General features: G+C 41.2%; 1 protein-coding gene across 2 annotated transcripts in view; it reads right to left on the bottom strand.

The window, feature by feature from the left end:
• ARMH3 (armadillo like helical domain containing 3) overlaps nt 1–25036 on the bottom strand; it is a 123895-nt gene that overhangs the window by 78005 nt on the left and 20854 nt on the right. For both annotated transcript variants that reach the window (XM_074545099.1, XM_074545100.1), the window contains exons 14-20: nt 23099–23192; nt 18229–18330; nt 13748–13806; nt 12353–12418; nt 11200–11269; nt 9671–9731; nt 6998–7086 (exon numbers count right to left, since the gene is read on the bottom strand). In XM_074545099.1, coding sequence (XP_074401200.1) covers nt 6998–7086; nt 9671–9731; nt 11200–11269; nt 12353–12418; nt 13748–13806; nt 18229–18330; nt 23099–23192 — 541 coding nt within the window. The remainder of the gene's footprint in view (nt 1–6997; nt 7087–9670; nt 9732–11199; nt 11270–12352; nt 12419–13747; nt 13807–18228; nt 18331–23098; nt 23193–25036) is intronic.

Genomic DNA, 25036 nt, shown 5'->3' with positions numbered 1-25036 from the left:
TACTCAGGGACAGCACTTGCAGCTTCCTGTCAATCACCCTCAGCATTAGAACACAAGACTCTTGCACCAACACTGCAGTCCCCTCTCAGGAGCAAGGGAAGCAATAAAAGCTCTGTCAACATCATGAGTCAACATGCTCCAGCTCCTTCCCTGTGCTCTGATCAGGAGGGAGCATCCTGCTCCCTGCTGTAACCATCACCTGCCTGGGCACTCCTCTACCCTGCCACAGGCACTGCTGAGTTGCTCCTCAGCCACCACAGCTCCAAAAGGCAAAAAGCAGCTGCCAACTGGCAGGCTCCCCATCACCAGCACTCTACAGCTGCCCTCTTTTCCCCATGACTGGCTCTCAAGGGCCCATCCATGAAAGCAGGCTGTTTCCTTAATGAGAATCAACAGCTTGCCAGAGGGCTGGAGCACACGCTGGCACGAGCCATCGCTCCCAGGATTAGTCGAGCAGCTCCTTCACTTCCAAGCCTTTACTCTCTTCATACAGCCCCCATCCCTGGTACTCACTGTTCCCACCTAAATGGAGCCAACAGTGTGAAATTGCAAGCTTAATGGAAATGCTGATTGCTGATGCCAGAGCAACGCTGCTAGATGGCAATCCAGCAAGCAATAAGAAATAACACAAATTTTCCGACTTCAGCTAAAGCTCAGATGAACAATATGCTTTTTTCTTACAAATAAATAATTAATTTGTTTAAAAAAAAAAAACACACACCCATAAGCTTCATCCCTCTTTAGAAGAAAGGGTAGTATTGAGCTCAGTTCTGTTTTGTCTGACAGTGTAGGTTCACACTGTTAAACAGTAGTCTTGGGAGTTAACATTGCACATTTTTGCCTCAGGTTTTAAAACAGAAAAGGTGGAGAATCTGGAGAAAGAGAAGAAATATTGTGTGAGAACATGGAAAGACTGCAAGGTAAGGAAGCCAGGAGTGATGCTGCTTGAACACAAAAAGGGGCATGGGATAAATTCTGAGTGCTGCATTCTGAGTGCTGCAATCCCTCCTTGCAGATAAAGAAACAGCTTTGAGCAGCTGCCTGTAACACTTCTATCATCAATGGGACCATTTCCCAGGAGAAATTATCACACTATCTCCACTAGGTCACTATGATCTGCAAACTGTTAATGATGCACAATCAAGTTTTCCAGCATTTGCTAGCTTTATTAAAAACACAACAGAGCAACATATCTGGATGAGATCTGCCAAGCTGAGGCAGGATGACCAAAACGTTGCCAGACTTTTACCCATGCAAATGACTAAATTCCATTTGTGCTTATCTGAGCAAGATATGTTGCTCAGATAAGCAACATGTTATGTTGAGAAATTCCCACCCTCATCTCACCAGGTGATCAATAACAGGCCCAAATCTGATATTCTACCTTTTCTGTTCACTAGCTATCAGGGTCAAACCCTTTACTATCAATATTAAAATATGTCAACATAAAGTAAAAGTAAACTAGAATTAAGTAAAAGCAGATGCTTCCGTAAAATGATCCATGCAGGGAATTTAGATTATCCTCCTTTACAAGAAGCCACTGAGTTTCTGCATTTCTTACACTATCTTCTTTAAGAGTTTAACACCAGGGCATTTCACTAAATGGCTGGAGTGTTCCCATGAAAATATTCTAGCTTTGGTTGAGGAGGTAATGTGGAAAGGTGAGCAGGAGAGTCCCACCAGCTGAGAATGACAGCAGAATACTACAAGCAGACATTTGCAGTCCTCCTTCTGACCTTCCCATCTTGCTGCCTGTAAGTGAGCTGTGTAAGATGGGACAGGGGCTTTCTTTGGGGTAACGTGGAGTTCTGCCAGGAGTACAAATTAAATAAATCAATAACTATCAACCCACAACTCACCACAACTATAAACAAAAATTATTTTATAAAACCATCTTTCAATTTCAATCCTTTCCTGAATTCCTTCAGTATGATAGATATATCATACTGTGAAATAGATAACAGGATTAACAATTGCATTCCTGAACCCAGCTTGGGCCGACACAGTACCACATATCACAAACACCAACACTCCTATAATAAAGAAAATAGAACCCCCTAAGGGCTGCAAACTCCCAGAATGTATTCCATGGCACACAAAGTTACAGCTTTTCGTTTGTGTGAGAAACTGAGCCATTTGCTAACTGGCCAAGCAGCTCTATGTTCTTCCAAACTCTCATGGCATCCAGTGACCAGGAGCTTTGCCAGTGAACTCGACTGTGTGGTACACCAGTGTGTGAATCCTGCCTCCACAAGAGCTGCAAGATGATAAGCTTCCCTTGCCAGATAGCTGCTGCAGAAAGTGACAGTGACAGCTGGATTAGAGATGAAGGGAAGACACAACATCACCTGACTTCCAGTCTGTTCAGCAACATAAATCAAAGGGTTGAAGCAGACCTGATCCACAGTTGTAGAACCAGAAATTACATAGCTAACACACACTCAGTAATCAACATTTCAGTCACAAAAATATTAAAACAAAGTGATTACACAATATCATCTTAAATATGCACTGCATAAGGGCAGTATTATATACACTGAAATTCAGGGGGCGGGGGGGGAACATTCTCCTCCACAAAAAATTGTTTCTTTAAAATCTTCCACACAGGAACCTTTCATGTTTTTATTATACACCCAAGAATTTTTGAATGCAGTACTATTCTTGTTATAAATACAGAACCTGACAAAAAGATCTGAAGAGTTTACAAAAAGGAAAAAAAAAATGTATTTTGTCTAGCAGCATTGTAGAAGTCTGCTTTGATAACCCTAAAATGAAAAGGAGAAAAATTAACTTCTTAATGGTGCTACATATTTGAAGCACCCTTATTTTAACAGTGCATTCTGCATCTACCAAATTAACTAAGCTACAAGATAAGGAACTACAGCCTTATGTTAAAACAATTTGAAAACTGATCTTCAACTGATCTTACTAATGGTAATACCCACTGTTAATCCTACTTTGCATTCAACTACCCCAATAAATAGCTATTTCATCATTATTATAATTCAGATTTTTTAGGCTCTACTCTTGCTATTAGAAGTCTTTATTAGTACTGCCTTTCTGTTTCTTTAAACATAGCTTTTGCTTAAAGCAAACCATAGCAACTGCAAAGAAGTTACCTGCACCCCCTAAGCTCAGCGTGAATTGCTCAAGCATTGCTAATTTTGAAGTGGGAGGAGTTGAAGAAATGAGTTCTTTTTATATAAAAAGCCTAAATGACTCATTAAAACTCTTCTGGCATAGCTCATACATGCTTGACAACAACAACAACACATATAGCACGGTCCATCACTCAAGTGCTGTACAAACCAGCCCAAGAACATTGGGCATAACAGGCTGTTTCTGAGACGAGTGAACTGGCTGTTCCCAAGTTTCCTATTGGCTCGAGGAAGTACCTTACACTTGACATTCAATTAATCAGTGTTTAAAAAGAATAAGGTACCTGGCATAACAGTCCAGGAGATTTCCAGTTGGCCAAAACGTCTGCAAGCAAACAGGTCAACAGAGTCATATCCACTTAGAGCTTCTGACCCTGGCCAAATTTCCAGGCTAGTACCAGCAATGGTATGTGGTCAGTGGTGAAAAACCTGAAAATTTTCTTTAGCACTCAAAGGGAAGAGCTGCACACTAATCAGTGGTGGAACAGAAGTGAACAGACTGCTGAAAAGGGCTACTAAAAAAGAACCAAGACCAACAGACATTTCTCAATCTGAATGGCTGGTGTACCTAGTAACTGCCTTTGCCAATCATTCATAGGTTAATCAGATCTCACTCTCCAGCCCTCTTTTTAAGATGTTCCAGAATTTAGCTCCACTAGTGATCTGATATTTATTTTCACACTGCTTTTAGCTAGAACAAGCTTCTACACACTACTCTTGACACCCACAGAGTTTTCTTTCTGTCAATCCTGTTTCCAGCTCTCAAATCCCTGCATCTTTCTCTGTCACCTAAACATTCTTGGTCATCTGGTCAGCACAGCCAGAGATTTATACTGCTTTGAGTACCATTCCTCTGGTCCCTTAACTTAATGTGAAAAAATTATTCTAATAGAGAAGCTCAGGCTGGATCACATCCAAAGACTGTAACAATATTGTTCTTCTTTAAGCTCAGATGTTGCAGAAGAAAGTTCAACAGAAATAAGATCATATGGAAACAATGTGCCAAATAATGGCATATCCAAAAAAGCATAAAATATAACAGACTGCATAAACAGCATGATACGTGTCCTGAGAGATGCCAAAGCACCTGGCTCCACTGCTTTTCCCTGCCATCACTGCAAATTAAAATCAAACACTAAATGCAGCAACTCTACAAGTGCTGCTGGGCCTTCCATACTGAAGACAAAGCATCCACAAAGGAAGAGCATCAATCCATCAGATGACACCCAAGTGGCTTTCCTTAATTAGAGATTAGCTAACATTAGATTTGGCAAGTGAACAGAAGGCTCCATACACTGCTACTGCTTCCACCTCCAGCCTTTATCTCAGTTCCTCCGCACCTGATACCGACTCCCTGCCCCCAGTATTCTCTTTGTCTTCTTCTCCCACTCAATTTTCTGCCTGAAAAAACTCTCCTCCTTTTATGTGCCAGGTATAACTCTCTCCCTTTCTTCCAATACTTCCTTACACAAATTCCCTCCAGCTTCTTTGTTCCACTCAGCTCTGCTGGGGGGCCTCCACTGCTATTATCCACACTACACCACAGGGGCATTGCTAAAGTCATCACACACTTTGTCATTCCAGAAGACAAGTGTGGGCTTGAAGACCTTCTGTGAAGCACACCTGATGGGGCAACCAGGTATCTCAGACCTTACAGCGAATAGCTGCTCCCTTCTGGCTGTTCATCCAGCAGTGGTACCTAACTCCTCGAGCCAAAACAAAAGCCTGATGGTCATATGAAGGACAGAAATTATTTCAGAAGTCTTGTGCTCTGGTTTCGAATTGTCTGTCACACAGATCAACACCACAGAAAGAGATATTCTTTCACATCAAAGGCAGCAGCATTCTGGGTAATCAAAGAGCAACCTTGACAGGGTCAGAGTTAAGTATGAAACAGATCCCAAGACAGGGCTGGCAATTAGCATTTATTCTGCAACTTATGTAGCATTCTAGAAGCACACCTGGAACAGCCCTGCCCTTTTACAGGTGTATGCACCATTTCACACAGGGTCTTCCAGCCTGTATAAACCACTTATGCAGCTACAGAAGAATCTCTCTGTTCACCTCAACATCCTATTAAAAAATAATAATTTTGAAACATTCTACAGTAGTTTACACTCAGAAGAGGATCACCCAAAATACACAAAAATCTATCATAAGCATAGAGCTCTTCAGCTACATCGGGTGTGCCAATGTTTCAGCTCCTTCACAGAAACCTGACCAACCCAAGTGTTTTTAGATTACTGCTTTGCTTTCAAAGCATGTGCAGTACTTAATACTTCTGAGGCACTTTATGTTTCCAAAGGTCTATATAAACACCAGCTAATTAGAGACAGCTAACAAGAATATCCCAAGATGCTGAATCTCAATGCGTAGTGAGTATGTTAATTTTTTCTCCTTCCCTAAAATAGGGAAAGTTAAGGATTTAAAGATGCCAACGAGTGCTCCCTGAACTGTGGAAGAATACTTTCAAGCTAAAGGTGCTATATTTCAAACTTCCACTCTGCCAGTATGTAGAAAAGCAAAAAATTCCATCCTGGCCAAATGGAAATGGCTCTGGTTCACTGTAACTGCTGAGAAGATATCACACACATTGCCAGATGCAATTTCCATTCACAACAGACATCCACATTCTACACACTCATCTCCTGAACTGGCACTACACTACAGCCATGCCTCTAGGGGCTCTGTTCTGAGGAAAACAACTGAAAAGGAACTGCTAATCCCTTAATTAGTGGCACCCACTTCACCTTCTGCAGGAATAATTTAGAAAGTCTGAATGGGCCACATGTCACATAAGGTGAAAATTCAGTAACTGAAAATGACTCAGGTTGTTGGTTCATTTCTCAGTACCTACATCTCAGCTGGGCAAAGCTACTGAAGGGAAGTACTCAGTGTCAATTGAGAAGAGCCTCACAAACCACTGATCACTGCCTCTTTCAAAAGCCATCCTCTCAAATTTCCGATGAGAGTTGCATTACACCAGGCAAGTCGCTGATCCTAGGTCTCAAGCACAGCTCCAGGAATACACAATTAGGGCCATGTTCCCTTGAATTTTCATAAAGCTCTTGTTTAAGCCACAACAGCAAGGGGATTAACTGTACTTTCCTGGCTGAGCTACTTCACTGGCTACATAAGAACTGAAGCACAAACCATATCCACCAAAGATGCCTGTTAGGTCTCATCACCCATTCTGCTACTCCCCTCCCCAGACCTCCCACACAATGACTGCTTCACATAAGAGTCCTACAAAGCTGTCCACTAGATTATCTCAGATTCCACAATACTTATTTATCCATCTTGGGATGCAAGTGGCACGAACCAGACTATCTACCATCAACTCAAAGGTCAGAGTTAAAAGCCTCTCTTCCCTCACATTGACATTTCAAGGCTGCTCTCTTTAGGAGCTGCATACACTATTCTATGCGTGAGCAGCTCTTGCAGTAAAAGGAAAAGCAAGGTCCATCTCCCTTTACCCAAGAGCCTACCTCCTTTCTACTCACAAATATCTGAGAGAGAAATACTACTGCATAAAACATTACTCCATTTTCTCCAATCAGGTAAAGAGAGACTCAGGTAATGGAACAGAAAAACAAAGACATTTGGATACCGTAGTGAGCATGGAAGACAAGGAAGTAAATTAGCTACCATTATGATAATGAACTAGCTTTCCAAAGGAGGCAATTTGCATGCAGCAACTAAGAAGCAACATAAAGATGCTTTAACAGAACTGCTGCTTGCTTTTCAACCCAGCAGCAAGGGAACAAGCAGTTATGGCCACAGAACCACCATCACTGTGGGTTTTTTCCTATTTGACTGTCTCTGCAGAGGCCAAGTACCTGACCAGAGCTCCCTCCAAGTGTAATGAAGCCTCACTCTGCATTTCTTCTGGTAGCACAGCAGCTTGTGCACAATCTGAATGCACCGTCTGGAAAAGAGAGGGCAAAGGATTAATGACATTGTATCTCCCCACAATTCTACAGCAAGCCTGGAAATACCACTGAAATCAGCAGCAGGGAAATAGACAAATTCAAAGACTACCAGAGGAGGATGGGAGTTGTGACTTTTGCCTCCTAAGGGGAATCAACACTCACAAAAGAAAGAATCTGACCAAATGAAAAAAGGGGCCTGTACGCCAGTTTACACTCAACAGAATAGGACTGACCACAAATGCATGTTTGCTGTTCAATAAATACTTTTCACTCCTTGCTACCCTAACCTAGGGGCCTCATAAACTACAGAACAAGTTACTTAACTTGCAGTGAGATACTGCAAGCTGCTGTAAAATTTGGACACAATGAAGCTTCTGTGTTTCTCTGGCCCCAGTGATGAGGCTAAAGGAAATGAGGGTGTCAGAAAAACTACAGAACTTTTAGTTTGACTGAAGTGTATGGTTTAATTACATTAAAAAACAAAAGAAATATATTTCTATCAAATTTTCCAGTCTCCTTAATTTAAGTATGAGCTTTGGAATGTTCATGCAATACACATGCAAGCTCTGGAATCCCCCAACATACAAGAAGTGCACTTGTCAAGTCTCCAAATGCTGTAGGTCTCTATAGCATCTAATGTTCATACAGATTCCTAAGTGCAAAAACATTCTTCACAAATAACATCCAAACTAAAAATACAGTACAGTGAGTAAATTCTCTAACACTATCATTATGGGCAAGACAAAAATATATACATATTTGAATTGGTCAGGCCAAGCTATTTTTAGCTATTGACATGGAGAAAAAAATAGAAGGAAGACTACAAAACAGAAAGAAACATCTCTTTCCCCCAAATCCCTACTTCTCAAAAACACATTATCTCATTATTATCCCACATCTTTCTGAAAAGACACTGATGAAAGACACTGCACATCAGATAAACATGGAGAAATTAAATTCTAAAAATCTGCATGGAATTTATTCAAAATGAGATGAAAAGTTCAAGACAAGGCTTTAAAACAAGGTTGCAGCAAAAACATATGATGCAGAAGGTATGCATTATTCTTTTCAGACCCATAGATAATCCCAAAAATACAATAAAGCAAGAACTGAAACTAACTTTGAATAAAGGTAAAACTATTTATAATCACTGAGCATGACATTAAGTGCTGCATTTCAAATTGGATTCTCATGAATTCAGCCAAGAAAAGAAAGCAAACCAGCTAGGATAGACAGCTGTCTTCAGATCAGGAACAGCAACCCCTATGGGAGAAATCTCCTGTTTCTGATGTTACTGGTACCGGACAATGCCCAGCACATTTTCACCTCTGTATCTGCTTGGCTGTAAGTCAAGTTATGAAGTTATCTGTCTTGGTGGGATGTCTCTGGGTTTTAAAAGTTTCGTGCTGAGGATTCATAATACAAATAATGGACAAAAAGTACTCTTAGTCTAAGGAACCTGGATTTCTCTTTTAAATATTAATATGCCCAGCCTTGTGCAGCTTCATATCGTCACCTCTTAAATGCACTGCAGAGAAGTATGACACTACTTGTGCATTCAGAACACCTGCTTTGTCTGCAATAACTGTGTCTGCTATGGGATGGTTTCAGACAGGAGCAGAGTGAAAGGACTGCACAAACATGCCAAAACAAATGGATACAAATGTCCACTGATGGTCGCTACTGCTCATTATTTCTAATGTTATGGGGTTTCTAGATGTGATGCTGCTTTTGAGTCCAAGCATTTCACACCTTTCTTGTGAAACTTCAGAGCATTACATCCATCTACAATTAGTTCTGCAATTGTCATTAAAAAAAAGAAATTCTCACAAACTCAGTTGAACTGCACAACCCTTGAAAAGGCACTGTAATTGCAAGGTTATTTGGGCAAAACCAGAATATGCTGAAAAGTTACCTTAAGGGAAAACATCCTATCTTTATCTTTGCTCCAGAATACAGTGCTGTTCACATCTTGGGGAAATTCAGCACTGTACAAACAGTCAGAGCAAAGCCAACAAACTGTCTAAATCCTACTTCTGCCCTCCAGGCTAAAGCAGTGCAAAGCATTGGAGAGGCCCCTGTGGGACACAGGGAGTGCTCAGGAGCAGCTCTGTCCTCTGGTCTCCTTTTGTCCATTGCTGAGTTTTACCCCTTGCTGCCTAGCAGGCCATCTCAGGCTTAAACCTCCCTCCCTCCCTCTCCACACTGCCTTCCAGGCCTCGTGCCAGTCATCCTTGCTTTTTCAAAACTGTCTTTTCTGTTTCTAGACCAAGATTCATCTTCTGGGAAGTGGGGATTGCCGCAATGACTCCATGTTACGAAACTTCTTTTAGACTGAAAAGCTCTTTGTGTTAGATCAAGTAGATTAGGGAAACAGTCTGAAATTGAATTGCTTTCAATTTTCTGGCACACAGAGGATTTTTGAAGTAGAAAAAGTTACTGGAAGAGTTCATGAAAAGCCATCCCACTCCCCACCAGCCACAAAGTGTTATTTCAGCCAGAAGATTGCTCTATGGGCAGGATTCTACCTAAATTCAAACTTCAAATGAAATCACAGTGAGTTACCCCACAGACACTTACACATAGAGATCCATAGGAAATTCTTTCATCATGTGTGTTACAATGAATTCCACCATCAAATCTGACAGAAAAGAAAATTATAAAGTAAGTATTGAGCTGGCTACTGTTAGCTTTTAGTAGACTACAAGGAAGTCAAACTGCCCCACCTACCTATCTCTACCAGACAATAGTCCTTCTTAGATGAAAGGGATTTCACTTTTTTGTTTGTTTGTTCTAAAGAACAGTAGACATTTGCTAGAACTAGAAAAGAACCTACTGGAAACTGAGGGTACATACTGTAATTGGCTTTGAGGCACTGCTTCCCCATATGGTTTCCCCCACTATTAGTCAAATAAAGACTATACCATGACTTCTGATGTTTAGAATTGCTCTCATATTTCAAGCCCTGTCACTAATGGAAAATTCCATTAAGAAGCACATTTTAGAAATTTATTCAGAAACAATGCACAACCTAGATGCTACTTAAAGAGACATTGTAAATAACACCTATTTTTCCTAAAATAAATTCTGAAGCAAGTAAAGCTAGTTTGACCTCAACACAGGCTAAGCTTGTGCTTAAGACTAATTCAGGGAAAGAAGAAAAAAGCAGAATGTGTCTAACATTTAAGGGCCTCCAGTATGAAGATAAGAGGCAAAGAGTATAGAAATACAATTGAGAGAAGCTAATCAATGACAACTGAATATGTGTGGGGGTGTGTTCAACCCAACTTCAGCACGAAATATTCATATCAAGCCACAATCGTGAGCTGTAACCTCCTAGGGCAGTAAGAGCCCAGCAGCGTGACTCAAAAGTGACTAGGAACAGTGCAGGTGAGGAGTCTGTGGGATCCGAGAGCTCTAGAAAGATTCTTCATTCAGCTGTTGTGTCTTGGCTTCAACAATCACGTTTCAAAATGCTGAAGTCTAAGACTGCTCCTGTACCATGAGGCTGAACAGCCTTTCAGGGATGCAGGCTCCATCCATTTCTGAACTCACATGTGCTTTTGGCCTCCACAGTAACGAGAGTCACAACTTAATCATGTGCTGCATGAAAGGCTTTCAACTACGCCTCCATATCCACAGGGAAAACCAATCCTAGCTACTAACATTCCTGTTGTTTTTTGGCTCAGAAAAGGCTCAATGCCCAGCAAACATGTTCACAAATATGTTTTTGTGAACTATAGGTCTGCCATTACCATATCATCTATAAAGTACTTGTCGTTGCTACCACACTCACCTAAACACTGAACTTATTAATCAACTGCCCTCCCTCTTACTAAAATCTCAGCTCAAATGGACCAAGCAGTGTCTGTAAAATTTTCTGTAAATGTATGGTAGGATTTATTGCTACAGAGCTGCAATCTTGGATTTGTCTGCAAGGTAGCCATGTACAAAGATGGGCATGGATTGCTGAAAACATCTTTAGTATGTAACTGTCCTTCTTTTAAGTCCATCCACTGCTCCATTTAATCCTCAAATCTCATATTTCGGTTGCCCAACAAGAGATGCTTCAGGAGGCACGAGCACCCAGGAGCTCTGCCAACACTCACCGAGCACCGCACACACCAGCGGGCGGCACGGCAGGTTCTTGTCTGCTGCTTTCTTCCGATGCCTCATCGGCTGCAAACACACCAAGGTCAAAAGAAGTCAGCACAAGCCTCAAGTGACAGTCTGTGTATTACTGTATTTTTCAAGCAAATAGTACAATCAGCACAGGCTTCCTTTTGTCTTTTTATCCAACTACCATCTTATACATACTAATCCTGAAGACCATGGCTGGAACAAAATTGTGCCTGCTTTCCAGCATGCTGATAACTGGGATTTCTTTCTGTAGCAGTGTATCTGGGAGGCACTGTTCTACTGAGGAGAGGGACCCCAAGACAAAAACAAATCACACAGAAATTCCTCCCCCTTGGTTAAAATACTGATTTGTTTCTGACCCAGAAGTCTGATTGGCATTCTTAACAGTGTGTACAGTAGTCAATGGCTTTGGTGTTTACTGAAACAGACCAGAAAGGCAAACTGGATAGCAAATCTGTTGCTAAGGGCTAATGACTAGCAATTCTTGCAGTACGGTCTCCATAAAGTAAAATGTTTGTTTCTTTCTTGAACAGTGAGTGACTTTCAGTTGCTGCTTCACTGTCAGATGAGGTGGAACTTTGTGCCAGTACCACAAAGACAGAATGGATCAAGTTAGGATAACTGTTCAAGTTACTTGTAAGTGCAGAGCTTCATGAGCCAGGTAAGGACACTTCCATCACAGAAAAAAGCTCTGGAAAAAACACTTTCCTCCCTGAAGGTGAATTACTCCACCCAGAATAAGCCAAATAAGAGCACTCAGTGTAACTCCAGCTGGCTATTATGTATCACATGAGGGCTAATGCTTGCTGGAGATTAAGGCAGAACGTTCTCTCTAGCACTGATTTCCTCAGAGACCTCGTAATACAAAGCTCCTCGCCAGCTAGACAGGCCTCTGAATTCACTGACAGGGCAAAGAGCTCTTTGTTCTTTGAAGAATGGAGACATTCTGAGAGCAACTTTCAAATCATTCTGCAGCTACTGCATTTCTGACAGTATTTCCACATGCCTTAGTAATGTAGGTTAGATGACTGTGACACAATTCTCAACATATATTTTTCATACATACTCAAATCCTCTGTGTTTGCATTCTAAAGAGAAAACAATCTGGAGGAAGAGACTCACCATTCTGTGTAGGTTTACACGAAAATTCATGTTGTCATCATGAAGAAAAGCATTAGCATATTGATCCTATTGAAAAGGGCGAAAAATGCGAGGAGATATGAAAAGCCCAACACCCTACAGCTGGCTTTCAAATCACATGTGTTTCAGTGTCAAACTCACAAGATACAACCAACCACCAAGCTATAAAGCTATCTGTCCATTTCTTCTTGTCCCACCCATGTTTCCAGTCACACAAAAGTAAACCGCTCCTGATCCCAATTCCACATTAGAAAAATAAATTGCTAACAAAACAAGCAGTAGTTCAGTCTAACTTTCTCCCTCTTTGCTCATTTAAACTCTGGACTGTACACACCATGGTGTGACAAGTTTAACAAGTGCTCCAGGTATATAATATAAGAGGTGGGTCTCCAGCACCAGTTCTGTGCCTGTGTGGATAAAGGCTTCTTCTGGCATTTTGATTCCAGAAGCTACTACAGTACTAGCAGATAGGTTTATGAGCTGGTCCATCCCTCCAGCAAATTTCATTCCAAGACCACCTCCAAATTAAAGAGACTTCTCCAGATAATGCACAGCCAGAATAGCTAATAAATATACCCTCTCTTTAATATCAGAACCAAAGAATGCCCTTGTTATGCAGGAACAGAATTTCTTATCTTACATTATCTATGCAGCCACCTGAAGAACAAGTGCCAAAACCATTTTTTTAGAAAAATTTTAAATGTAGATGATTTGTTTTCAGGCTGCACCCTGAAGAAACATTATTACAGAATCCTTACAAGGGCTATCAACCTCACTGCTTTTTATCCTTTAAGGATGAAAGGTCTTTACTTGCAAGCAAGCAAAATGTAAATGCCACACAAACACAACCACCATTCAGGACATCAGTCAGCCATTAGAACATAGTCCCCATGAGACAGTGCCACATTCAGCCAGGACTGCTGACAGAACTCTGTGATGCTGCTTTCTCACCCTACTACCACATTTGCTACTTGTCTTGCTTGTAGGGACCTACAAACACGTGACTTACTTTCAGCTTGTATCCTTCTTTGGCAGAAGGGACATGGCACAGCCTGTGTTTACCATGAACAGCTCTCAGCTGAAAGCCATTAGCACATTACTCATCTAAAAGCCACACCACAGGGTCACTCAAAAGCTAAGAGAGAAAAGGCTTTGGGTTTGCTCTTTTCTCTACTCATCCCCAGAATTTGGTCAATTCCAATAAGATAATCCCATTTTCAAGTTTCAAGTCAACTTTAACAGTCCTGCATCAAGTAAGTGTCTGAGGACCTCACCACTCAGTACCACTGTGGATATTCAGCTCCTGCCCCCCAGGAGGCAGGGGCATAGAGCCCTGTAACACACCATCAGCTGAGCAGCTTCACGGGAGCAACCTACCTCTGCTATGCACGTGAGGATGATGAGGCACAGCTTGCCACTGTGCAGCCGGTGCTCATCTGAAAAGGAGAGAAAACAAATCCTCCATGAGCCACACAAGCTTAGCAAGGCTGAAGAGCAAGACAGCTGTTGCAGCAAAAGAAAAGCCCAGCTTGGAGATTCTTCATAGTCCTACTTCCTCCATAACAGCTGACAGTACTCACCCTCCAGTCTGGCCACTAAATCCCACCCACTTGTCACCAGCCAGCACCAACAGCAAAGATTCAGATTTGAACTTCCAACAGCATTGTAACAGTCCACAATTCTGTCACATTCAGTTTTACTTCCACAGATATTCTAAATACTGTCCTCCTGTCACAGCAGAGACACACTGTTCCCTCTCTTATACAAGGTGGAAAGCAGAACATCACCTTTGCTGTAGGTTATGAAACAAGCAGCAGAGCTTTCACAGAGGCACAGCACTGTGTAGCAAAACAACTGTTGACATTATGCTCTAAGTTCCAAGCTCTAACCCCAACATTGAGACACACGACCTACTTTGCTCTTTGCAAAACCATGAAAGAAGGGAGTCTGCAAAGACTTAGCATTTTAAGGCAAGAGTTTCACCCTGACCATGTTCCACAACTTCTTACTCATCTCACAACTTCAAACAGCTTTTGCCTTGAATGACAGCTGGAGCAAAACAGAGGGACTAAGGCAGAAGAATGCAATTTTTATTTGGATGATCTAAAACCCCTCTCAACTTTAACCCTGAATATAAGAAAACCCAAGATACATATAGTCATGGAGTAACACAGGATAGAAGAAATCTCTGGTTCAATCCTTGCTCAAAGTAGGGTCAGGTAAGATCATGTTGTAGAAGGTACTGTCCAATCAAGCACATTTAAAAATCTTCATTCTAAATAATAATGTGCTTGGACCACACACCCCAAAACCCACAAAAATAAACCAACCATAAACAACACACTCATAACTAAATTCTGAGAAGGCTTCACATTGTACATTCCCAAAATTTCCAAAAGCTGCTCTAAAGCACAGGAGTACTAAACATGCCATCCCAGACTTCTGCCTTAGAGTCAAACTCAAAGGAGAGGGATATCTGAAAGAGTCAGACACACTTTCACGTAAAGCACAAGACACCATCAGTCAAATTCCTTCTTTGCAGGTGACTTTGACAAACTCTTTGCTAGCTTGTGTGTATCTGGTAATTATAAAAACAGATAGAATGGGCTTAGCTAGCTGTTCTGTCTAGTTTGACACCTGTTTTGTTTTCTATGCGGCTCAGGGACAGATATTTACTAACAAGATGTGCCCTGAAGTGTGCTGATTTCATCTTGCAGCACTAAGTAAGATGAAGAGGAATTTTGGAATGGAAGAGTTAAAAGCCTCTCCCGTCTCCTTACCTCAGCTAAAACGTTTAAGTGTGAAGTTTTGTACTTCAGCAAGAAGGAGAAATGACCTAGAATAAAACTGATACACAGGAGTCTTGTTATTTTTATATTGTAAGGCCTCCCTGTATATTTCTGTAGGTGCTGCCACCACTTCTCTCTCTGGGGATGATGCTGTAAAGGCTCCTGTTCCACACCATGGACTCTGCCCTCTGCCAGTGTATTGTGAACATCAGACCATTTTCAGGAGCTGTGGGGCAGCTCTGCAAGCAGTTACTTGCACACACTTTACACTTTCACAGAACCCTTCATTAAGGCAACAAAGCAAACCACTTTCTACTGGGAGGCATAGCAGCACAAAACCTGTTTTGCAGATGGGAGAAAATGACACAGAGGGTTTGTTTCTCCCAAGGCAGCTGCCTCTGATTGACACAAGGGAGGATAACAAGAGGAGGCTCTAGCAAACACCATCTATTAAATTATGCTCTCTGGGATAGCACCAAAACAACTGCCTAGTCCTGGATGTGGAACAAACCAGTTTCCCCTATTAGTGTTCCCACCTGTCTCAAGACACAAGGAGCAAATGAGAATTATTCATTCTGCTTGCTACACTGGTGTCACATAGAAGCACAGAATCGTTTAGGTTAGAACAGACCTTGAAGATCATGGAGTCCAAATGTTAATCCAGCACTGCCAATCTCCCAGTAAACCATGTCCCTGACTGCCACATCTACATGTCTCCTAAATACCTTCAGGGATTGTGACTTGAGTACTTCCCTGGGCAGTCTGCTCCATGCTTGATCTTATACAAGAAAAAAAATAAGGCAGTGCTGCATCTATAATCAAAATAGAAGGACAGGAACATATCCACTAGAATTAATAAGTACTGGTTTAGAAGGCACACTTTTTAAATTATCAATCAGTGGAGTTCAGTGCCACGAATTACTGGTAGGAAGGAGGTCTATCAGCTACACAAATTTCAGACCTTATACAAGCTAGAACCAAAGTAAAGAAAGAAACATCAACTCCTGTCTCATAACACAATAAACTTATCTCTCACTAGCTTGTTTAGTAAGGAATCCCTTCTATCAGATTTTATTCTATCTGAAACTAATCCTGTGTAGCAGCTTCCAAGGCCCTGTACAGACTTTCCATATTACAGTGACTAATAAGGGCAGAAGTTAAATTGAAAAATATAAAATTCTTCCATCAGAGTCTTGGATCAGCAAGACAGACCCTGAGAAAAGCAAATGAGAATGAGCAAATTAGAGAGCTGGTAAGCCCTCCTCATGTGTGTAATCTATTAAAATGACTGAGCCAAGACTGATGGGGTTTAGTTCAAAAGACAAAAGCAAGAGGAAACATGAAAGCAGACTTCAAATATGCACGGGATGACACATAGAAAAAATAAATAATCCATTCTCAATATCTATCTTGGAGAAGATAACTAGTAATTAATTTAAATCACAGCAAAGAATTTAGGAAGCACACAAGGCTTTCTCACAGCAAGGACAGTTACACACTGGAATGGATAGGCTGAAAGTGGTGCTCCATTATCACAGTATCTTAACCCAACCTGTCAGCAAAACCTCTGAGAAAAGATAGAGGTAAACCTGATTCTGCCTGGGTTCCAAGCAGTTATGGTTTAACCCCAGACAGTAACTAAGTACCAGGCAGCTGCTCAATCACTCACAATGCTTCCTCTCTCCCCACAGTGGGGAGAAGGATTGGAAATAAAAAGTAAATCATGTGGGTTGAGATAAGAACAATTTAATAACTGAAACCTCATCATCATAATCGTGATAATCATAATAATAATCAGCAGAGCAAGAGAGGGTAACAGAACCAAAGAGAAACAAGTGCTACACAATACAGTTCATTATACAATTGCTCATTGCCTGCTGCCCATCCCATCCCCAAACAACAATCATCTCTTTCTGGGTAACTCCTGCAGTTTACATACTGGGCATGACATTCTGTGGTGTGGAATATCCCTCTGGCCAGTTCAGGTCACCTACCCTGGCCCTGCTCCCTCCCTGCTTTTTGTGCACCTCCCCACTGACAGAGCATTGTAAAGTCCTTGACATGGGGTTAGCACTACTTAGCCAGAGCCAACATATCAGTGTGTTACCAATATCATTCTCATCCTGAATCCAAAACCACAGCACTGTACCAGATACTAAGAAGAAAATTAACTCTGTCCCAGCCAAAACCAGATAGGGGTGCATGAAGTTCCTTCTGGTCCTAATTTCAATTATTACTTTTTCTTCAACTAGCTTGCTTACTGAACAAGTGCCAGACAGCGAAATACAACTTCACTGCAAGCTAGTAGATAAAAGGAAACTGCCTGCTCTCTTATTCAATGCTATGCATTCATGAAACTCAGTAACTGATATATCATAGCTCTGCAGATATCTTCATATTTCTATTGTTATATCTAACTTAACAGCAAAAGCCAGTAACAGCCTGAAATACGGTGCAAAGATCACTTGTTATGTTCACAGTGTGGTCCTGCCCTTATAACCACTGGGCAAAACAGCACCCTTGGGTACCCTGAGCAGGAGATTAAGCAATACTTCAGCTCCAGCAAGCTGAAATTAACCCCCACAGAACAAAAAGCACAACACAGATACTTTCTCAAGCAAATTACTGCCAGCGCAGTCTAAGCTGCTGCTGCCCTATTTATAATAACAGAGCTACTTGTTTAACCAAAGGACAAAGGAAGTATTTCCTTCTAATGCTGAGCTTTGCCCTCTGTGTCAGTTTCTAAGTGTTCTTAAAAATACAGCTCTGGTGTCAGACTTGCCCTCTCTGACAGATAGTTGTGAATCAGATATACTCACACCTTTGGCACATACACAGGCTTGGTTATTAGGTATTATCTTTTATTATTAAATTCTTTCCATACCTGACATCTCTCCTACTTTCATAAGTCTTATCTCACAATAAGAAATCACTTAATTTTTTTCAAAAGGTGAAATCGTCAATTTTTTTATAAAGAGACTGCACTTCTATTTCTGGAGTCACTAGGCATGTTCTCGTGCCCTCCTGACTTCAGAAGCACTGTTGGCTGCAAGCACAGACTTCACTTACCTTTTGTGTCCTGCATCACAATCGAGCTGTACTTCAAGAAGGTTATCAGCAGGTTGCTCGTTTGCACATCAGCATCCAAAGGCAGCTCTGCAGAGCTTATAACTGGAACAAAGCAGATAAGACACATTTATCCTATACAAATACAAGACATAACTATACAGAGAACTAAGACACAGACTCACAGGTCTGGGGTAGGTTCAGCCTACCTGCAGGGCCACCTGACCTCCTCCTCCATGACCACCCAGGAAAGATTTTGCTATGCAGACTGGTACCACTCCCTCAGAGAACATTTCTCCTGCTCTAAGCATAGACTTTGGTACCCTGCAGAGTGATATCCTTCCCTATCCTGCCCCTGCTCCTCCTCCCAGGGAGATGAGCCCATGGTTGTAGCACTCATCAACATATTTGCACTGATATCCAATTAATTCTTACAAGCAACACAGATAACAGTCACACAATTCTCATTTTGTAAAAAGACGTGCCCAGGAAAGGCCCTTTCCTGTTTCAGCAATTTTGAAATGTTAGTTCCAAAAGGTCTGTGTCAATTCCATTCTTCGCTCTCAACAACAGTTTCTCTTGCAGAAGCAACACACAAGACAATGTAACAATTATTGCAGTACCAAAGAGAAAGAAAAGGAAGGCAGAAACGTAAGATCTATAAAAACCAAGAAGCAAAAGCAGTCACAGCTTGTGCTAGGTACATCCCAACCCAGCAGGAAGCAGAACTGTACCTTCCATACCCTCAGCAGCTCACTGGCATTTCTCTAGCACACCAGCTGTACTTCTGACACCCTAACCGTGGACATCATCAGCCTTAGACTTTACAAGAAGCTATTTCATCTCCTCAGCTAATTGCACAATGTGCCTCCCCACTCATTCCCCCATTCCCCATGCACCATCTGAAGCACTGAGTTTATGAGCTGTCAAGCCTCTACCATGTGACTGAGCCACATTTTTACTGATGACTGAGCCTGAGCTGTCCTAAAGGGCCATTCTCTGCCTTTCCATTTGGAAAGCTTTACAAGAAATATTGAAAGGGAGGAGAAAGATCAGTGGGAAACATGCATCATGCATTTACCCGCAGATCCTGCCAGATAAGTCTGATGCCATTTAAGATAAAGTAGCTCAGACAAAAAGATCCCCAAGCTGATGGAGCTAGCTTAGGAACATTTCAGTAGAGTACTTAATACAGCTTTGTATAAAAAAAATTAAAAGTGAAGGAAATAGGTGGGAACCCATAAAGAAATTTAAATTAAATTAAATTTATATTTCATATCAAAGATCTGGCAAACAAGATACAATTGGAGAAATTACTGGTCTGAGAAAAAATTACTGCTTGAATTCTGTAGACATCAGTTTAGAGAATAATTCTTTGTTTTTCTGTGTGACCTGGACATAAGAAGCAAACCTGGATATAATTGCTTGATAATGAACCTGCTAATGGCAGAAAGTTGGGATGTGTAAGCACAGAGGAGTATCAGACTGCACACAAAAATGGGATAAAGACAAGAACAGATAACAAACACAAGATGAAATTAAACAATGCAAGCCATAGGGTCAGGAATTTGGGGGTTTATTTCCATGGCAGGCTAAGAGCTCGTCAGCTGCAAACCAAATACCATGAGCAGATCACAAGGTGACAAGCTACCAAGGGCTGAGGAGTGCAGTTCTACAACATACATCCAGAAATGCACTTCCAACAGAGACACAAACACTGTAGTGCCCTGCACAAGGCTATGGTGAGGCCTTGTCTCAAACACTGGGCATAATTATGCACAAGCTGTGTTCAAGGAGGATAAACTTAAACCTGAACAAGTTTAAAGACAGGCTAGTGTGTTGGCCAGAAGAAGAGAGTACCTTTCTTGAGAGACAGCAAAACACACAGGTGAGTAAACCAACACGTGAAGAAGAGCAACCTTTGTTTCAGGGGAGGCTTAACACCATGACAAATGGGTAGCAATTGACAAGAAATCCAGGTTGCAAAGCTGAATATTTCTAACCAAGGAATATTCAAAACTCCCCCCAACAGAAATTATTGGGAAACAAATTTAATAGATTCAGTCAGAGCTTGATAAATTCAAGGGATTGTATGCTGATATGCCTGCAAGCACAGGGCACTAGGCTCAAGAGCTAAGGAGACCTTTTCCAGCTCTATGCAACTGTCCTGACATGACAATAACATGACTGTTCTGGCTGCCTAGAGGGTGAAACTCACAGGTTCTCACATTCAGAAGGTCATAGATGGCTTGAATTACAATTTACCAAAGACTCTCTCTTCTCATGCTACAAAAGCAGCCTAAGACAAGACACTCTTTGCACTGGAAACAGATTTACAGACCACTGAGTACACACATCTTAAGTATTACATCATCTCTTTTCTGCCGATCCTCAGGAATGCTCAAGGCTTTTCTCACCTTTTAGGAAAGAAAAAGGTATTTATCATGAGATTGGACCTTGTAAGAAGTGAGGAATCTGATTGTTAGATGACTAGGTTGGGGGCTCGGAGGGGAATTTCATCCTGTACACAGCTGTATTTTGGTTCCGAGAAAAGTCTGCTTTAATATAAAACATCTTTCAAAACTCAAGGCTTGTATCTCATAACCCTGTAATGAGGCAAGTAAGGCTTCAACTAGGGCAAGGGCAGGCACAGAAGGATGAAGGAGACAAGCCAAGAGTAAAATGCAGGATTCTTTAAACTGTGCAGTGAGAGGCCCAGAGTACAGCAGAGGTTCTCATGGAACTCAGGATTACACAATCACCTTCAACACCAAACTGTAGCCCTTGGAAACAAGAGACCAAATAGATCAGTGTAACTTCACTGTTTGAATCACATTAAAAAACATAATGGGGCTTTTAGGTTATAAAGGTTGCACATTCCCAGGCATGAACTGTTTAGTTTAGTCCATTCAGTCTTGAAGACCTGGGGTTCCTGACACATCAGTAATGTGCCATGTCTGTTGGCAAAGTCTGTGCAATGAGTCTGGAAGCTTTCTCACTCCCAATATTATGAATAGCTCAAAGATTTAGCGAAAAGTCTGAAAAATGTATTTATATCCCCAGTGGATCCTTCTTGAGCTGTTACAATGAACGTAGTGAATGAATATTTAACAACAGTAAGCAAACTGACATTTAGATAACTATGGTGACAGGCACACTTGATTTACATATTATGGATAAACAGTTTCTAGCAAAAGCCTCATTTCTCAAAAAAAAAAAAGGAAGAAACCACTCTGAAGAACACATCTCTGCTTATCCTGGTTCATGATACAGACCTTTTTAACACACATTTTGATACTTTACAAGGTCTTAATTTACACTATAGGTTAACAGCCAGAGAAATTTCAAACTAAAATATGAACCCTTTTTTTATCCCAGACAAAGAAAAGCACCTGAAGTTGATAGATGGATTTCTACATGTTAATGTAAGTTGTAAACAGTTCAACTACACATTATTTTCATGCAGTTAAGAGAAAGCAATCTTATCATTCCAAAGCCAAAAAGCCTCTTGTTAACTGGCAGCCATAGGCAAATTTTACAGCTGAGTTGCAAGACCTTAGTAAATGAGGAAAACTCTGACATCTCTTTAAAACAGCAGTACTCAAGCACCACCAAACTAAACCAAGCCAAGGGCCACACACAAAAAAAAAAAAACACATTGTAGGGACCAACAAGGTGACAGCAGATAAAAATAAAGCAACTTTCCCAATGCAATTGCTGCACATAAAGATCAGATCCTTTTCTTAAATTTAATAACTATACAAGCCACAAGAAGCCTCAAACTTCAAGATCACTGCCTTGCTGAAAGCAGGATGGAGGTTTTGTTTTGTCTTGTGGTAAATGCAAAAATAAAGAAAAAAAGGGCAAGCAAGCTGTAGATGTAGGTAAGCACAAATTCTGTCAGTTGTGTAATATGGTGTGGGGGTGGATACATTTGCAATGAACACGTTGAACAGAAGCCCACAAAATGCCCATCCCTCCACATTTTATGTTACATGCACACAGAGACACAGGGCACTCTTTATCTGAAGCTTTTGTTATCCATGGCAACCAGACAGAATTCATCCATGAGGAGGATCATCCTTAACTAGGGTATCAAATGACCTGAATAGCTGATATAACTGAGTAACCCAGGCTGCTTTTCCCCAGAAATATTTCCAAACTGTGCTCTACTCAAATTGACTCTGTTCCTTCATTAAACTCTCTTCAGCTCAGATGCCATTAAAGTACATGAAAACAGCCATTTCATTTCTTCTCTTCAACTAGGCTATATCTATCCATACCCTAAAATGAAAGGGGTTTATTTTAGATGATTTCAAAGCATATTTATGTGGACACATAACATCTCATTTAGAAGACAGATCTCAGGTTAAGCAGTCCTTTACAAAGCCTATCAAAGAAAAGGCAATAAGAGGGAGGAATACTTCCACACCCAGGCTGAATTCAAATCCCAATTAATTCAAAGCTGAGGACAAGTGCATTAGCAACAAGCAGGAATCCACAGCAATTCTCTGTAAATCTGTTCCAATGAGAAATAATCCCAGGCAAAGGACCTGACACTAGAAATATTCATAAGTAAAAGCCTACACAGAATAACTAATGGGCTGGGTATACTTTCATGCAAATATTGGGGCAGTACTATTTTCAGAAGGAATATCAGCGTAATTGCATTGAGCAATACACAAGGCAAAATAAAAATAAATTTGAGTCAAAGAATCTTGCTCATTTTTAGCAAGGCATATTACTCCAGGAAAAGACCACCAAGTTACATCTGCTCCAGACAGACCTCATTAGCTGCAGTCTCCAGAAAATAGCTTGCTAGTTATTTAACAGTTTTAACTTCTTTTTCCTCAGGATATCATTGCATTTTTACCATCTGAAGAAGGTGGGGTGGTTCCAAGTGGAGTGACAGGTGTGGTTGGAACTGGACTCGTTGGTGATGTCATCAGGCCCATCTCAGGATGGCTCTAAGAGAAAACACAAATGCACAGGTCAACTGCTTCCCCAGGCACTAGAAACACAGATCACTACTTGTACTATTCCATGCTCTTGCACAATAGATATGACTGAAGAAGTCTCAAGAAACTTCAACCTCTTCTCCAAAGAGCCAGGCCATGGTTCCTGACCTTGGATGTCTAACAATTAAACTGTACATCAATTTCTCTACTCCACAAAACACAAAAATACATCAAAAATGGAACATCAGAAAGTGGTGGCTCTCCCCAGCAGACAGAAAAAAATCCCCCTCCCTAATGTAGAATGGGAGAAGATTTGCAAAAGCCTACAATGTTAATAGCTTCTAATTCTCCCTAAAACAACCCAAGGATGTGCATTTGAAGTCTTCCCCCACGATCCTTTTACTTCTATTTCTAAGAGCAAATTCTCCTTGCTCCTGCCCTCCACCTGTTCATGCTCCTGCCCTCCACCTGTTCATATTCAAAGATAATAGCAATTTATTACTTTCCTGTCTCACTGTAAAGCCCTGCAGAAAAACAGTGCATAACATAAATAATACTATCATTATTGATCCTCCCAGCTCCCATCAGCCAGTCCCTCTCCCCATTTCATCTTTGCTAATAGCTGCCTGCCTAATTACTGCTTTGACTCCACTCTTTGCAGGCTTCTGGACCCATCCACACTGGTGGGAGTGCAGGCAATCTGCCACGCTATTTTTGAGCCTGGCTGCCAAGCAAAGTGTCCATTTCATAGGGCAAGTTTTACATAAATGTATCATCTGCCTTAATATATCATCACAATTTCAAAATAAAAGGAAGATACAGAACTGCTGATTTGATGTTAGTTAGTTCCATAGGATTTTTCACAAGTGGATATCCTCCACACTGCCTTTGAGTATCTCATTTTATGAGCAACTGTAAAGGCATATATTTTATGGGAAGCACAGACACACATATTAGAACTCAAAAATAATTTACATCCCTACAGCTACCAACTTACACTTAAAATACAATTTTTCACTGAAAGTCTTACATAAGCCAGATTTCCTTAGACAGGTTTTAGGGGCTTACCTTCTTTCTCCAGAACAATGAATGGCAGTTGAGAGACAAGAGTGCCACCCAGCAGCAAACCCAAGCACCCACAGCTGGTGAGCACAAATTCAATGCTCCAGATACCCACACAACTGAATGCCTGCTCTTCCCATGTGCCACACAGCAGCAGGAAGACATTCATGCAGTCCCAAGCAGTGGACACCAGCTTAGGAAAGAGCATTCATCAGCTTTTATGAGTTTTTTTCAACATGACATGACCTACCTTGCCCTCTCTTAAATGAAGAATTACAGACAATCCACCCAAGAGTATCAGTTCTCCAATTCAACCCACTGATCAGTGGCTGCTTCAATGTCTTTCACAAGTAACTAGTCTACCCTTTTACTTTTAAGAGCTGATCTCTAGCTGATCTTTTTCTGCTTTGCTCTTCTCCTGCCAAATGCCTCTCTTCCCTCAGGAGTATCTTGCCCACAGAAAGGCCTGAGCTGGTATTACATAGAACTGAAAGAGCAGAAATCTCTGAGAAGTGGTAGGAATGAATAACCTGGGAAAAGACAAGCAGGGAACTTCAGCAAATTAACCACCCATGAAACAGAAGCTTTCTTCAGAGGCTGTAGATCTGCTTATCAGCCCTCTTCCATCACCACTACTGTCAGGAGTCCCCAAATGTCTCCTCTATCATGCCAAGTGTCAAGCCTGAGATCTATGGCTGCACTCTGAGGACCTGAGCAAACTGGGGAAAGGTGTTCACTGCTTTGTTGATGTTCTTCTCCCAGATTACAAGCAGTACCTACACACCAAAATT

The sequence above is a fragment of the Zonotrichia albicollis genome, chromosome 7 (assembly GCF_047830755.1).
Source record: "Zonotrichia albicollis isolate bZonAlb1 chromosome 7, bZonAlb1.hap1, whole genome shotgun sequence".
Classification (NCBI taxonomy): Eukaryota; Metazoa; Chordata; class Aves; order Passeriformes; family Passerellidae; genus Zonotrichia; species Zonotrichia albicollis.
This window is presented reverse-complemented; position numbering and strand designations above follow the sequence as displayed.